The sequence below is a fragment of the Prinia subflava genome, chromosome 1, assembly GCF_021018805.1.
Source record: "Prinia subflava isolate CZ2003 ecotype Zambia chromosome 1, Cam_Psub_1.2, whole genome shotgun sequence".
Lineage (NCBI taxonomy): Eukaryota > Metazoa > Chordata > Aves > Passeriformes > Cisticolidae > Prinia > Prinia subflava.
In genome coordinates, this window is record NC_086247.1 from 13,403,852 (window position 1) to 13,418,494 (window position 14,643).

Consider the following 14,643-nt stretch of genomic DNA (forward strand, 5'->3'; position numbering starts at 1 on the left):
AAGCATTCCCAGCTCTCCTGGACACAAGGTCCTGCTGTGTGCCAGCCCTGACTTCTGTGTTGCTGCACTCTCAGCTGCATCAGGGCTGTGGGCCAGGTTAAAGTGGAGCAATAGGAGCAGAGAAGAGGGAATGGGAACTCTTTTTCTGAGCAGCACTACTGAGTGAAAGGCTCACCAAAGCAGTGTTTTCCTTCTCACAGTGGTGATCGAGTTCAGCATAACAATTCACAGCATTTCCCTTACCATAACAATTGTCCAAATTAGCAAATTCTGAAGCCTTCAGTTTAGACATGGATTTTTGAGATACCTCAAATTGTATTGTTCAGATGATTAAGGAGATTTGTTTTAATTCCCTTATGAAGATATTTTCAGTTTCTCTGTTGGGAACAGACAATGCAACCTATCCTTTAATTTCTAAGGGTGACCTTATTCCTCTTCTTTGAGTTAAATTGCCTTTCTGCAGCTTTCATCTTGTTAAACTGATTTTCCCAGTTATTGAAGAGTTACTCCTCACTGTGGCAATTTATGGCATCGGGAAAAACATCCTCACTGGTGTAATTCAAATCTCAGCATCTTGATTTTGCTTTCTAGTTTTCATTCTTCTTTACTGTAGTAATATAAAAATAGTATTTTTGGTGTATTTTAAGATGTAACATTTAAACCAATTGCACTTGTTCATTTGTCATTTCTGTTAAATGGCATGATGTGTCCTTATTTAAATAAGCAGTTTCGCTTCATGCAAATTTTGTTTTACTTCATGGTGCACTTTACAATACAGTTTACAGCACAGTGCACCATATTGTTATTCACAGGCAGAAGAAAAAGATGACTTCAGCTTCTCTTGAATAAAGCAAGTTTATCATCTTTGTCCTTAGACTAGGCCTTTCCTACTTTTTTCCTTGTGCCCTATAAAAACATCCTCTGTTTGTACTCAAGCACTAATAAAACATGCCCTTTTCTTTCAGGTTAAATGCCTGGGAACTGTGTGAGGCTACTTTTCCTTGTTTCAATGTTTTAATTTCCAAAAGCAAGCCAAGTGTGTTTTCCAAAAGGTTATCAAATTCAATGGACTGTACAGGACAATGCAAGATTATCTAGGAAATTTATTTTTCTTCTATCTCTTCCAATGTTTTTGTCTTTTTATAAGCAAGCTTGTCAAAGTTATCTAAGGACATTTAACCATAACATACCACCAAGACAGAAGAAGGGCTATTTTTACAGAGCTAGAGGTATCTTTTTCTAGCCAAAGTTAGGAAAAAGTTTTTCTTTGTTTGTTTTTTGATAATGCTGACAAAAAATAGCACATCAGTCTTCAGAACAAATCTGTGTCAGCCAAGTGGGAAAAAACTACTCTTTGAGTGAGTGACCACTTTTGCCTCCCTTTTTGAGACAGTCTTTACCGAAACCATAGGAAAAAGAGAAAATCCACTGAAGAGTGACAGGACTGATAGATTAGGGACTGATTTAAAGCTATGAAAAGAAAGTGCTTATCACTTCCTGTGTGACTGAGATGCGGACACAAAGATCGTTGAAGACTCTTCAGTTTTTGGAAAAACACCCTCTCTACCCTGTGACACAAACAAGCTTTCAAGAGTAGAAGGGACTTTTAATCCCAAAGGGTGTTTGTGAGCCTGGAATAGGGATTGCAGCCAGAACAGTTGAAGAGCTGTTTTTCTCTCTCAGTCCAAAGATTTCCTTAGTAGTTATTCAGAGTCAGCATCCCATTAATGATCATTGAAAAATCAACATCTGATGGAAAGCCAACCCCCGCTTTTTTCATCCTTAAGATTTTCAGTAATAAATGTAAATGTAATTTCTTTTGATCTGTAGAGAAGCATCTTTTATATGGACGCCCTGCAGTACTGTACCGCACAAAATACAATATCTTGCATCACCATGACTTTGAAAGTGGCTACAGTGAAACATTCCTGATGCCTCTCTGGACATCCTACACTATTTCCAAACAGGTTAATGTTCTCTCTACTCTTGAAATATGCTTAAAAATCTTGGGGAAATTTCCTTGGTATCTGTGTTCTTGAAGTCCTAAACTTTCCCTTCCCCAGGGAGATTTTCCCACCAGAAATTACATCAAGCACTGTTGTAAACAATGCCCAAATTATTTTATTTCCTTCATGAGAGAGAAATTTTAAGGCAGAAGGGTTGTATATTTATTTCCCTGTTTTATTTTTATTTTTAGGTTTTGTTCAGTGGGGATTTGTTTTATTATGAGTGACTTCATTTAAATTATCTCCCAGGGAATTTCTGCTCCCTGCAGAAGGGGCTGTGGGGCAGTGCAGGAACAGGATTTGCTTGTACAGTCAAGTGGTTTATTTTATTGCACACAAGGCCTTCTGTGTATTCTGTCAACTGTATGAACTAGTTTCCTTTTATTTGTAAAAGCCGAAATCACATTTTTTTGTTGTCTCCATGTTCCTCAATGCAGGCAGAGGTGTCAGGTGTCCCTGAGCACCTGGCCAGCTGTGTGAGGCCTGACCTCCGCATCTCTCCAGGAAACAGCCAGAGCTGCGCCGCCTACAGAGGCGACAGGCAGCTCTCCTATGGATTCCTGTTCCCTCCTCGTAAGTTTAGACAGCTTGTTAGCACCTAGGGATTCTGTGATTTCCTGGTTTTGGTAGGGAAAACCTTTGGTGTGAACATATTCCAGGCAAACCCCATCAGATATACACAGACTAATTTTGATTTCAAACACCAGTAAGGTAAACATATTTTTAATTTATAAATCCGAATTAGACTCTTGCATACTGTAAACATTTCTGCCATCCTATAGAAATAGTGATAGTAGAAAACCTGTGTAAACAAGCATTCTCAATTCTCCTGATGCACTTGCTTTGCCTCAGTATTGGATCAGTGAGCTTCTGGAATTAGTAAATGTTGAAGGGGCACAACTATCTCACAGTTGTGAACTTTATTGCTCTGCCTTCCTCACTCAGTGGCTGAAATATTTTATGGTGGATTTCTGAAATGGAATTACTGGTGCAGAGGCTCGCTCAGAACTGGGAGATAATCCCACACTCCTCTTCCAAGAAATTGTTGGTGTCTTTTATCAAAGTCTGCAGACCTCTCTGCCTTTTAAGACAGCAAAAATAGATAAACTATATGAAAATATTGTGAACTGATTGACAGTTGAAGACAAAATTCTTTCTTTCCATGGTCAACTGTCCCGTTAAAGACAAGTTTTGTGTGTGTAGTATGCACTTCTGAACATAGCATTCAGATTGCTGTTTAGGTCATGGTATTCCCTTTGGTTAATCTCTGAAGCCATTTTCAAAACATTTTTATATTCTCTGAAATTCTTCTCTTTCATCTTATTGATATTTTTCTGTTTCCCTGTTTTCAGAATTAAGTTCATCTGCAGAAGCAAAATACGATGCTTTTCTAATAACAAATATCATTCCAATGTATCCTGCCTTCAAAAGTAAGTGTTCTTTCCATTTATACTTCTCTTTACCAGCAAGCACTTCTGTGTTTTTATCTTGTGTTGGATTATGGAATGAATTGATAGGAGAAGTTTAGAACATAAAATTCAGTTACCTGTAGCCAGCAGCTAACACCTGTGGGCACCTGTATCGTGCTAGGTATGGGCAGGCAAAATACCACAGAAAAGGGCTAAGTTTTAAGAAAGGTTTCTTTTCCTTGGTGCTGGGCTAAGGTGAGGGCACAGCCGTGCTGTAGGTCTGCAGTTGTGCTTTATGCCACAGTGATTGATTTTCTCTAAGACCATTCAGATTCTCTTGTCTGTAGCCCAAGCTAGTGCAGAACATACTTATGTAACAACCTGAGCCTAAGAGTGTGCACAAGCCTGGGAGTGTGCCCTTGCTGTTTTGTAATTCAGGGACAAGTGATTATATTTTACTTTTCTCTCCATGCCCTTAGAGGGAGACTGAACATATTTATTACCTATAAAGAAAAAAGAAGAGAAAACAAATTTATGGAAAATGAGGGATGATTTAAACCTGTCTGAAACTTTCAGTGCTGTAGGGTTATATTACTAACATTTCTTTTGTTTGCACATTCCTTTTCTCTCTAGTATTGCCAAGAGGTATGAAAACCATCAGGCTTATTCTGGTGGCATTTTTGGCTTGGCAGGGATTGACAAGCCTTGGAAGAAACTCAAGAGCCTGTTGTGAGATTTTCAATTCAGATTTTAGGCCAGAGAGGTTTGGATAAACATCAAAGTCTATGAGAGCCTTTTTCTTTTTAACCAGAAAAGAGTGTTTTTAACTGAAAAACCTCTGTGTAGGAACAAGTGGTGATGTTTGCTGGAAATTTGAGCAAAAGCACTTGACTGATTAAAGAGTGAAAAATTATTGGGGATTTCCCACTCCTGAATCACTTCATAAAAATGCTCTTAGTGCTAATGTTAATCTAAATGTTCGGCTGAAATGCTAATCACAGGAGAAAAACCCACCTCTAGCAGCTCATTTTGTCTACTGGCCTTCTTCATCACATGTGGATGAAGGATTCCTTACAAAAATTCTGGTACTAATGTCATTCCTGAGGAATTACAAACCCACTCCATGTGTGCAGGTTGCAATGCTGAGAGGTCATCATAGGGATCTTTTCCCATAGCAGGTTAAATAGGAGGTGGCAGTGGTGTGCTGCACTGGCTTTGATGGTAGGGCTGGCTCCAGAGGTTCCCTCCTCTGCTTTGTGTTCACTGTCCTATCCCATCCCCACTGGAAAGAATTCTGTGTCCACCTTTTCCATAGTGAGACTGAGCAGCTTTGTTGGAGCTCCAAAAATGCCACCCCTGGGCTGCCCCTCATTGCCCTGGCGTTGCTCTGTATGTGGTTGCAGTGGGAAGTGCAGCTGGGATCTGATGTAGATACAAAACTCGAGTCAGTGGGGCAAGAGGGAATCTTTCCTTTTTGGACTGTTTTTATTGTTGAGGCGTATGCACAGGAGGAGTGAGCAGCTGGAGAAGTGGTATTGCCAAGTGATCAGGCTGAGGTTCTTGTCAGACCACAGCTGGTGGGGCCCTGGCGTCAGCCCCAGCTGGGACTGCATGAGGCACTGAGCAGTCTAAATGTACCAAGGGGCTTTCTGAGGCTGTCATTGCCACCAGCTCCTGGGAGCATGGACTTAATGGTCTGAGCTGGCAAGACAAGTGTTAAACTCTTAAAAATCTGAGAAGTTTTACCCACACTTCTGTTAGTTAAAATAAAATGGAAAACAACTAAATCCTCCCATCTCTGAGAGGATTTTAACTTGTTGAGGAGGACATAGTGGGAGAAAGTGTATGGTGCTCTTCCCAAAGGTTGCTGTAATGACGTGACTTTGGTCATCCTTGATGGCACCTTGTTTAAAAGTTAAACATTTTGTATCGAAGGAGAATTTAAGTGAATGAATACGACCTTTGTATTTCTCTTTCTTTTAAAATGTTTGGTTTTATCTTTTAATTACAGTATTGTATCCTTTTTAAGATTAATAAAAACCCCCAAAACACATCACCCCAGCAAGTTCCCTTTAAGCAGATAACAAAGACAAAGGCAGTGTTTAAAGAGATGTCAAAAACCTGTGAATTGCTGTTTCTACAGCTTGGTGAAGGAACAGCAGAATTTCTGTGCAAGGCCTATAGCGATTCCAGCCTGGGAGTGGTACCATTTATTTATTAATAAGTGGTATTTCCTTTATCACTGGTTGGGGAAGAAAATCAACAGAGAACAAATAATTCTGAATAGGCTTTATTGATAAAATGTTGGTGTGTTGTGGGGTTTTTGTTTGGTTGGGTTTTTTCTGCTTGTTTTGGGTTTATTTATTACTTTTGGTTGATGGGTTGATTCGGTTTGGGGTTTTTTTCCCACAGAGGTATGGAACTATTTCCAGAGGGTTTTGGTGAAGAGATATGCCACTGAACGAAATGGAGTCAATGTAATAAGTGGACCAATCTTTGACTATGACTATGATGGTTTACATGACACACCCGACAAAATAAAGCAGTAAGTCTTTAAATTGGTTTGCTGTTGCTTCTCTTAATAATGACTTTATCTTAAACAATTAATTACCTAAACACTATATTTAATTTTTTGTGAGGAGAAATAATTTTCTAGCCCTTGCTAAAGTTATTGGAACTGAATGCCCATGTAGGTAGGACAGTGGTAAAAAAACGAAATGACAATTCAGCAGTTAACTGTTCACTTTGACTTTGAAATGGTTTTCATCCTCGAGACAAAGCTGAATTTGGTTCCACATAGTCTATTGTCTCTAAAATTCTCCAGAACTTGAGAGCTGTGCTATTGAGTTACATGCTCAAGCTTTTTGTTAATTCTGTAATGCATTCTCTCTTTGTCTCTGAACTGAAGAAGCCTTTCAGCACTGGATGAGGTATTTCAGTAGCACAGTGTGAGTTAATTGGATGCTCGCTTTCAGTAGTGTTCAGGAATCAAACACATCTCTCAATGTGTGTGTGTCCTCACACGTAGGAGAGGAAAGACCATTTTGTTTGTGTAATCTTCTTCCAAACGAGTTCATCGTTTGTGGATAAATATTTGCTTTACTCCCCCAGGTTTGTGGAAGGCAGTGCAATCCCCGTTCCAACGCATTACTACGCCATCATAACCAGCTGCTTGGATTTCACCCAGCCAGCTGACAAGTGTGACGGGCCGCTCTCCGTTCTCTCCTACATCCTCCCCCACCGGCCTGACAACGACGAGAGCTGCAATGTAAGTCTGGTTGCACTGCTGCAGCCCTGTGCTAAACAGGTCCCTGGGACATGTGTACTCTTAGAAGCAAGTGTTCTCTAATGTCTTGAATGGGAAGCACAGGGTAGTGCCTCTGTTAAGTGTCATTAGCTCATTAGACAGAAACACTCCTGCATGGCAGCAGTGAAAATATGGAACTGTTACTGCACCTAAAATTATCTGGAAGAACTGACATACAGTAGGTTGGTAGTATTGTTTGTTGCCTGTAAGATTCTCTATTTTGTCAGTGAAACTTCAGAGCAGATTGGAGGGAGGCTGTATGTATAAAAATATTGTGCTGGCAGCCAGCCTGATGTTTTTATGGAGGTCAGTTTCCATTTGTAGGTACAATGCAATCTGGCTGCTATGGCAGTCTGGGTGCATCAGTCAGCAGGATTACATCCAGCCCACACAGTATTAAAAGTATGTGCTATAACCTGCCAAGGGTAGAATGCCAATTCTTGCTATTTCCAGAACACCTTGATTCAAGGGAAAAGTTTGGCTTCTTATTACAGAGATGGCCAAGCACCCTCCTGACTTCTTTTCTATCTCCCATTTAGGATGCAAGATCCTCCACTGTAAGAATCTTGATGAAGGCTTTGGTCTGGTCAGCACTGCAGAAAGTGCACACTCAGCAGCTGATTGTGTGGCAGGAGGGTGTTGGGTCCCCCATGGGCTCTGGCACTCCACGAGGACAGCAGAGCTCCCAGGCAGCTGTATTTAGACTTGTCCTTCCGCCTGAACTTGTTCTCCCGTTACACAGCTGTGTGGATTCCTGCACACAGACACTTCACTATGGGCTGCCAGGAGACTGCTTCCTGAATGAATGCATTAACGTTATAAATTTTGTATTGGCAAAAGAAGTTAAGACTCCTATTCCAGCTACAGGCAGAAATAGTCTTCCAGCTCTGAGCACTATCGACCTTGAACGCTTCTTTCTTTTTCATTCATCGAGCATTGCTTGCTTTCAGGGCCCACTTTTTAAACCCATGCTTTTGGAGCAGTATCCCTCTCTCTTGAGCAGGTCTGGCTTTCCCCTGTTTGGATCTCAACTGTTTTGGGCAGAGATGTCTTCCATCAGAAGTCTCAGAAAGTCTTACATATATTGCATTGTGGCTTTTCCCTGGACTGCTTTTCTCTGAATCAAGATCCAGTCAGTGATCTGGAAGTTACAATTTTTACAGTTGTTAGTGTCTCTGCCCTTGTAACTCTGCCCATATGTAATTTTATGACAAAGTAATTTATTTTTTCCTCCTTATATTGTGTGTCATAATTCTCTTAAACTGCTGAAATCTTTTTTATGAGCTCTTTACAATAATGGTCTCTTTTAGTCTTTGATTTCTTACATTTCAAACCAGGCTTCTTTTCTCTGGAGGTCATGCTCCTTGTAAATACATATGGTGTACGTATTTACAGTTTGAGAGAAACTTCAGTGCTTCTGCAAGGTCATTAGCAGATATTGGTCCATGCCTTTTATATAACGAAGAACCACTCCAAAATACTTAAATGTTGTTCTTGAATGAAAATACAGTTAGGCAAATTTTTGCCATTGAAATCCATCATCAAGCTTACTTTTCCACATGGTTCCATCTTATTTGTTGAAAGAAGTGATTGCGTAAAACCTCACCATACTTCATGGATGAAATGCATGGGATAATATAGGAATTTACCTTAACCTCTCCACAGTTTTCTTTTAAGATTTGAAGAAATATTAGTTTTCCCTCTGCTCTGCTCTAGCTGTACACACATTCTCTTCACACAGCCGTTGAAGAACACCACTACTCTTCTCATCTGAATTTGTTCCTTTTCTAAACTGTATTTATTCATGGTGAGGTTATGCCCATTTATTCTTGTGTCAACATTTTTCTATGTCTTAAATAGCCCTTCTCTGGGATTTACCCTAGAGATGATTTATGATGATTCTCTAGGTAAATAACTTCGCTCTATTCACGGAAGACCCAGGATCTTTTTTGCTTTTGTAAGAGAGCATGAGACTGTTGGTAGACTTCCTATGCATCTCATCCACTTCAGTATTTTTTTTCACCTGAATTGCTGCAGCTTAGATCTCAAAATGAAAATGGTTTTCTATCCACTGGACACAACTCCTCTGATACTACCTGTAATCTGCTATTCCATAGCTGTATTATAATGATGGCTCACATTCCTGCACAAGTGGTACGCTCAGATTCTTCTCTTCTGTCTGTCAATTTGGATAACCCAGTTTCATGCTGTCCTGGGAGCTCCTGCATCTGCATCCTGCACTGTGCTATTCCAGTCTTCCTCTGCATTGACAGGAGTTCCCAAGAGTTGGGGGTTTTGCTAGTAATTAATGACCTTGGCACAAGAAGCGAGTGTGAAAACTTTACAAAAAATCCTTTCCAAAACTATAGCTGAGGGAACCCTAGAAACTACTAGAAAATTCCTCCAGGCCACTCTCTTTCAGCAAAACATTTAAGATTCTTTTCATGAGTTCTTCACCCACCTGTCCACATGCCTCATGTTCAGCTTTCCAGCTCATATTCAGAAAGATTCTTGTGCAGGGTATCTGGTATTTTTTCTGCTGGATTTTGGGTTAGCTTCCTAATTGATCACCTGTTCCTATTTATCTCCATGTTTTCAATTGTTACTTTTTCCTTCTAAAACTCTCCTTGTTTTTGAGGTGAGACTAAGCACTAAAGCTCTAGAAAACTGTCATTTTAAATGTATACACTTCATTCATTGTTACACAGTAATATAATACTGTGTTAGTTGATGGCTATATTTAAAATCCTTACTGCTGGACTTGAGGCATCATGTGCCAGTTATGAACTGGAGAAATAAAATGTAGATCAGTTGATTGATTTTCTGGAGTCATGCAAATTCTCTCTTGCTGGACTAGGTTAAACAAGCCTCCCCATCCTGTGATTTATTCATGTTGCAGATCTTTTGCAAGCTACTTGTATCAAAACAAAATGAGTTTTGTAGCTTGCTCATAACTTCCTTTTGAGCTCTGCAGATTTCCTGCTCAGAAGAAAGGCTTGAAGAAAGCAAAAATATCACAGTGGCTGCATTTGCACTAACAGCCCTGTTGAGGTGTGTTTGCAGACTCCTGATTGCCAGGCTGAAGACTGAGTAGGGCTTCCTGCGGCCACATGTGCCAGGTGGCATCCCCAGAGCATGGCACTGCAAACCAAGGGGAGTGAGCAGGACACACTCTCTCCTCTCCCCTCTTAATTTGCATCTTTCTTTTCTTGTTCCAGACCTGGTTTTGCTCCTCAGTTGTTAGTGATATGGACAGGAAGGCTGGTTGGGGCTGAGAGCTTTGAACCAGACAGGTGCAGACTGGGTCATGGGTGTTTGCTTTAGAGCAGCCAGCTGTGATCTCTCTGGGACTGTGTGTCCTCTCTGTGCAAACGATCACGCTCACCCTGCTGGCTGCTGTTGGGTGACCCACTTCCTGCTCTGTGGCTCAACTGCTGCACTGGATAGGCTCTGACATTGCTGGAGTTCAGTCTTGATCCATGAGAGGACCATTTGGTAGGAGGACATTGCTGAGACAGTCAGGAAAGGGTTCATTTCCTGGAATAGGCCCAGAAATAGATTTTTATCAGCAAAATTTCCCAGTCTCACATGTGAAGTCTAAGTACCCAAGATAAAGCCCACCATTCCTTTCTTCCCTAGCAGTGGTGTAGAGGTACCAGCCAGAGGGGCCAAAGGGGAAAAAGTCCTGTTTGCTTTGTCCTTTTCCCACGGCTGTCCCCAGGTCTGTGTGCAGTGCTCGTGGCACATGTTGCTGTGCTGGTTAAGGCACACAAACAGGCAATCACTGCAGTGTTTTGCAGGGCTTATTTTCTGATGTGTTTGCGAGTTACCTTAGTTTGTGGATGACTCCAACATGTGCTGGTGCTCACACAAGGCATGAGAAGCAGCTATCCTCTAAGAGAATACAACTTGACCCAAATAATTCTGGCAGCATAGCTTTCCTGATTATTTTTTTCTTTGTATCAGGAAATGCTTGGTGGAGTTCTTTTTTCTATCAGTGAATAATATGTATGTTCCAATCACAAGAGTTTTTAGATACCTATGTAAACCATTGTCCCATCTGTGTAATGAATTGCAAAGGTCCCCTAAAAGTAAAATGGAAAGATGAAGATATTACTGTGTTAGATTTTGTGATGGTCAATTGAGAATAATGTGTAGGTGTAGAACTCAAAGCCAAACAGAGTTTGGGCTTTAGTAATTCAAAAGTAATTAATATGTAGTTCATTCTGTGAGATAAAAAAACATGGAGTGACCAGTGGATCTTCTAAAAACCTATGGCTGTTCTTCTGAAACACCTGCAATTTGAAGCTAGCTTTTTCTGGATGATTATGTTCTTTGTGTTAACCTCATCATAAAATAGGTGCTGAAATAGAACTGTAGGATTCATCTTGCATGTTAAATGTCAAATTTTTTTTCTTGGAACTCATTTACTTTAGTCATTCTTGAATAAGAGTCAGAGGTTCTTCAAATCTGCAACAAATGTGTAGACAAGTTGCATTTGTTTTTGGAGATGATTTTTGACAAGACTTATTACAAAACTTCATTTTCTTTTTTCCCCAGAGCTCAGAGGATGAATCCAAGTGGGTTGAAGATCTTCTCAAGATGCACACTGCTCGTGTCCGTGACATCGAACAGCTCACTAGCTTGGACTTCTTCCGAAAGACCAGTCGCAGCTACACAGAAATCCTCTCCCTAAAGACATACCTGCATACGTTTGAAAGTGAAATTTAGCTTTCTAACCTTACTCAGTGCATCCTTTTATCAACTGGTGTATATTTTTATATTGTTTTTATATTTATTAATTTGAAGCCAGGACATTAAAAATATTAGTATTTTAATCCTGTATCAAATCTTAAACATTAAACCTTTGTGTCATTTGTTTTGTTTTCTCTAATGTTTAATATAGGTATGTCTCTTGGTTGATTTAGTAGTGCTTGTAATACTGCATTTTGAGTCCTTACTCTGAGCTTTTAAGTGGTGCTGCAAGGTTTGATGCGTACATCAAGGAAATATTAATTTCTCATGCTCCTTTACCACACTTGTAGTCCTGTACTGTGTATCAAAATACTGAACATGTAAAATTACACTCATTTACTGATAACTGTGTGACAGACATATTTAAACACTATAGACAAATAGCATCTTAAATATAATAAACCACACATTCAGGTTTTTTAATGTGTTTTGATTTCCTTTCACAGGGATGTTCAGAGGGGCTTGCAGGCAGCTGAGTGCTGACAGATCTCTCACTGGGTAGAGCCCTTCTCAAGAGCTTAGGTTTGCTGGTAAGAGGACTGCCAGGGGCCCGATGCCCTGCCCTGGCACTCAGCAATGAGACCAAAAAACAGACACCCACAGCAGTCATTACTGGTTAGGTTTTGCTACAGGGGGAGAGCTGGGAGGGGAGGATACTTGCTATCATGAGCTAGCAGGGGTATCCCATGCCTGAGCCCACTTGGCCCTGCTCCAGAACTGTGGAAAGGATTCAAGGTGATAACATCTGTTATCACTGGTAGGGTTGTGTTGCACCCCTTCTGTACCACAGCTGTGCTGGGCTGGTTCCTGGGAATACCTGCTCCATGATCCTTTGCTTTGTCTTTGGGGGAAATTGAAATAAGACAGATGTTGAAGAAGGTGACACTGCTAAATATGCAGCAATGGGTTTTTAGCTGGGAGGAGAAAATCACATTTTTATCATTTTGTTCTAATGGACAAGAGCCTGAGATGTGTTCCCCTAGTCCTGGTCTGAGGCTTACTGCCAGCCCTCGTTCTCAGAGGGAGCCCCTAGGTCTGACTGCACACACAGAACCTGTGGTGCACTGCAGTCTGCACAGTGCACGTGGCTTAGAGCCATCACCTGCTTGGTCAAGTGAGTCTCTGTTTGCTACTTCACTGCAGTAACAGCCTCATAATACTGGCAAACCCCTTCGAGTGTCACGAGAGCAGAGTCCTGAGACAGTGGAGTAGACACTGTTGTGTGCTGGTATCAGGATAATGGCCTGAAGCTTTTCTAGAAGACATATTATGGAGCACTAGTGTTAGTGTACCTGGATGATGTAAAAGGTAATTATTGTTTAAAATGCCTTTGGGGCTGAACCCACTAATGACACTATTGTAAAGCCTTCATTTGGGCTTACAGATTTCCCTCTCTCTAAAAGGAAAGTTTTCTGTGTCTGTTTTCTCCTTGAGGATTGCAACTGCTGAAGAGAAGAGGGAGGAGCTGGAAAGCATCTCAGCCATGTACACAGACAAGTAGCCAGGGTCTCCTAAGTAAAATAATGTAGCACAACAGCAGCTTGCATCCCTGTAGCATCCATCTAAGAGAAGGTAGTAAACTGGAATTAATCATGTTGACATAGATAATAAAGTTCTTGTGACCAGACAAAAATTTATTTTTCTTGATGCCAAATTCTGTTTAATTTAGAAAAGCACAAAACTTGAATACTTTATAATACATCCAAAATGTTAGGATGGAAATTCTAATAATTGCACAAAGCTACGGGAAACATCCTATTCTTGCAACTTAAAAATTGTCTCTTGTGGTTGTCTGGTGGCACAGAAATATTTTCCTCTAAGGTTTCAGCAGGGCTTCTTGCCATGATAAACTTTATATTCTCACATGTACTACAAAGGGTATTTCCTTTGGATTTAAAAGAGCTTTCTCTTAAGACCTAATTCCTTCAACATGAACTTCAGCGACGATTTAATGTGGTGGTTCATAAACTAAACTAAAGACCACCACTGCTGTTTTGCTTTGACATTAATCTGTTGCTCTGTCTGTTTGGGTTTTGAATCAAATTGAACAAATTATGTAATTCTTTTCTCCCAAAATAACATGAAATTTATACCAAAGGAACCTTTAAGCTCTGAAAAATCTTGTGTTCAGAGAAGTTTGCTTCTGAAATGTAATTAGTGATTGAAAATGGTTGGGAGAGAGAGAGAGTTTAACTCTTGGTTTCATTAAAGAATGGTGATTAGTGTGTAAAAACATAATTTTTTTGACTGAGTTTCTTACTGTGAAAGTAAATACTAGTAATTTACTTCTATCCTACCTTCTTCTCTTCAGCCTTTGGTTCCATGCTCTTGCATGGTATTGCTGTTTTACTGCCTTAGCAGAAATAACTGCGCTGAGAAATATTTGTGGTGACTTCTGCACATGGCATGGGGTACTTTTCCCATTGAAAGATGCCTTATCAACACAAAAGCTCTAATGCAAAGCTTATAAATCCCTCTGAACAACATGAGCTCTGCAAGAACAACAGGTATTTTAAAGGAAACTTGTAATTTGCCTTTGGTTGCTTTCAGTAATCTTCAAGATGAATGTTAGTTTAGGGCAGAGGGAAGGAACCCTTCTGCCTTCCAGTCCTGTTAGACCATTTTGAAAAGGTGAAATACCATTTGTTTCTGTTACATGTTGCCTTTTCTTGATATTTTTCTGGCTTCAGCAAGAGGTCCATTGAGGAGAACAAGCACTGAATTTTTTCTATTGAACAAACGCTATTTTTGAAGATTTGGGTAATTACTGTTTGCACTTGGTGATACAAATTTGAGGCATGTTCAATGCGTTACAGGCAGTTCAGTTGAGCAACTGCCACAACAAAAGCTGTGGTGTCCTGCACACCTAGCAAAGTCCTTTGCTCTGGGAAAAATCCTTCAGATGTAGTTATGCAACTAGAATAACCCTGCTACAGGAAACTGTTACCTTTTTAAACCCTTCTCCCACAGTCACATATCCTTAATAGATAAGCACTGAAAGCAGGTCAGGTAAGCTGACCAACAGAATGGTCATGATGGCAAAATAATAGCAAAAGTCCCCATCCTGTTCTGACAGTACCAGAGTACTTAATGACTTATGATTATATTCTGTCCTGGTCAGCTAACACCTTGATTAGATAGAGACTTTCTACTTGCTGTTTCCCTC

The 14,643-nt window shown here is 40.3% G+C and overlaps 1 protein-coding gene across 4 annotated transcripts in view; it reads left to right on the forward strand.

Annotated features, from left to right (window-relative positions):
• The window catches only part of ENPP2 (ectonucleotide pyrophosphatase/phosphodiesterase 2), a 56,160-nt gene extending 44,260 nt beyond the window's left edge, over positions 1 to 11,900 (forward strand). For all 4 annotated transcript variants that reach the window (XM_063420914.1, XM_063420773.1, XM_063420852.1 and 1 more), the window contains exons 20-25: positions 1,831 to 1,967; positions 2,444 to 2,579; positions 3,359 to 3,436; positions 5,828 to 5,960; positions 6,527 to 6,683; positions 11,283 to 11,900. In XM_063420914.1, coding sequence (XP_063276984.1) covers positions 1,831 to 1,967; positions 2,444 to 2,579; positions 3,359 to 3,436; positions 5,828 to 5,960; positions 6,527 to 6,683; positions 11,283 to 11,453 — 812 coding nt within the window. In that variant the 3' untranslated portion in view covers positions 11,454 to 11,900. The remainder of the gene's footprint in view (positions 1 to 1,830; positions 1,968 to 2,443; positions 2,580 to 3,358; positions 3,437 to 5,827; positions 5,961 to 6,526; positions 6,684 to 11,282) is intronic.
• The last annotated feature ends 2,743 nt before the right edge of the window (positions 11,901 to 14,643 follow it).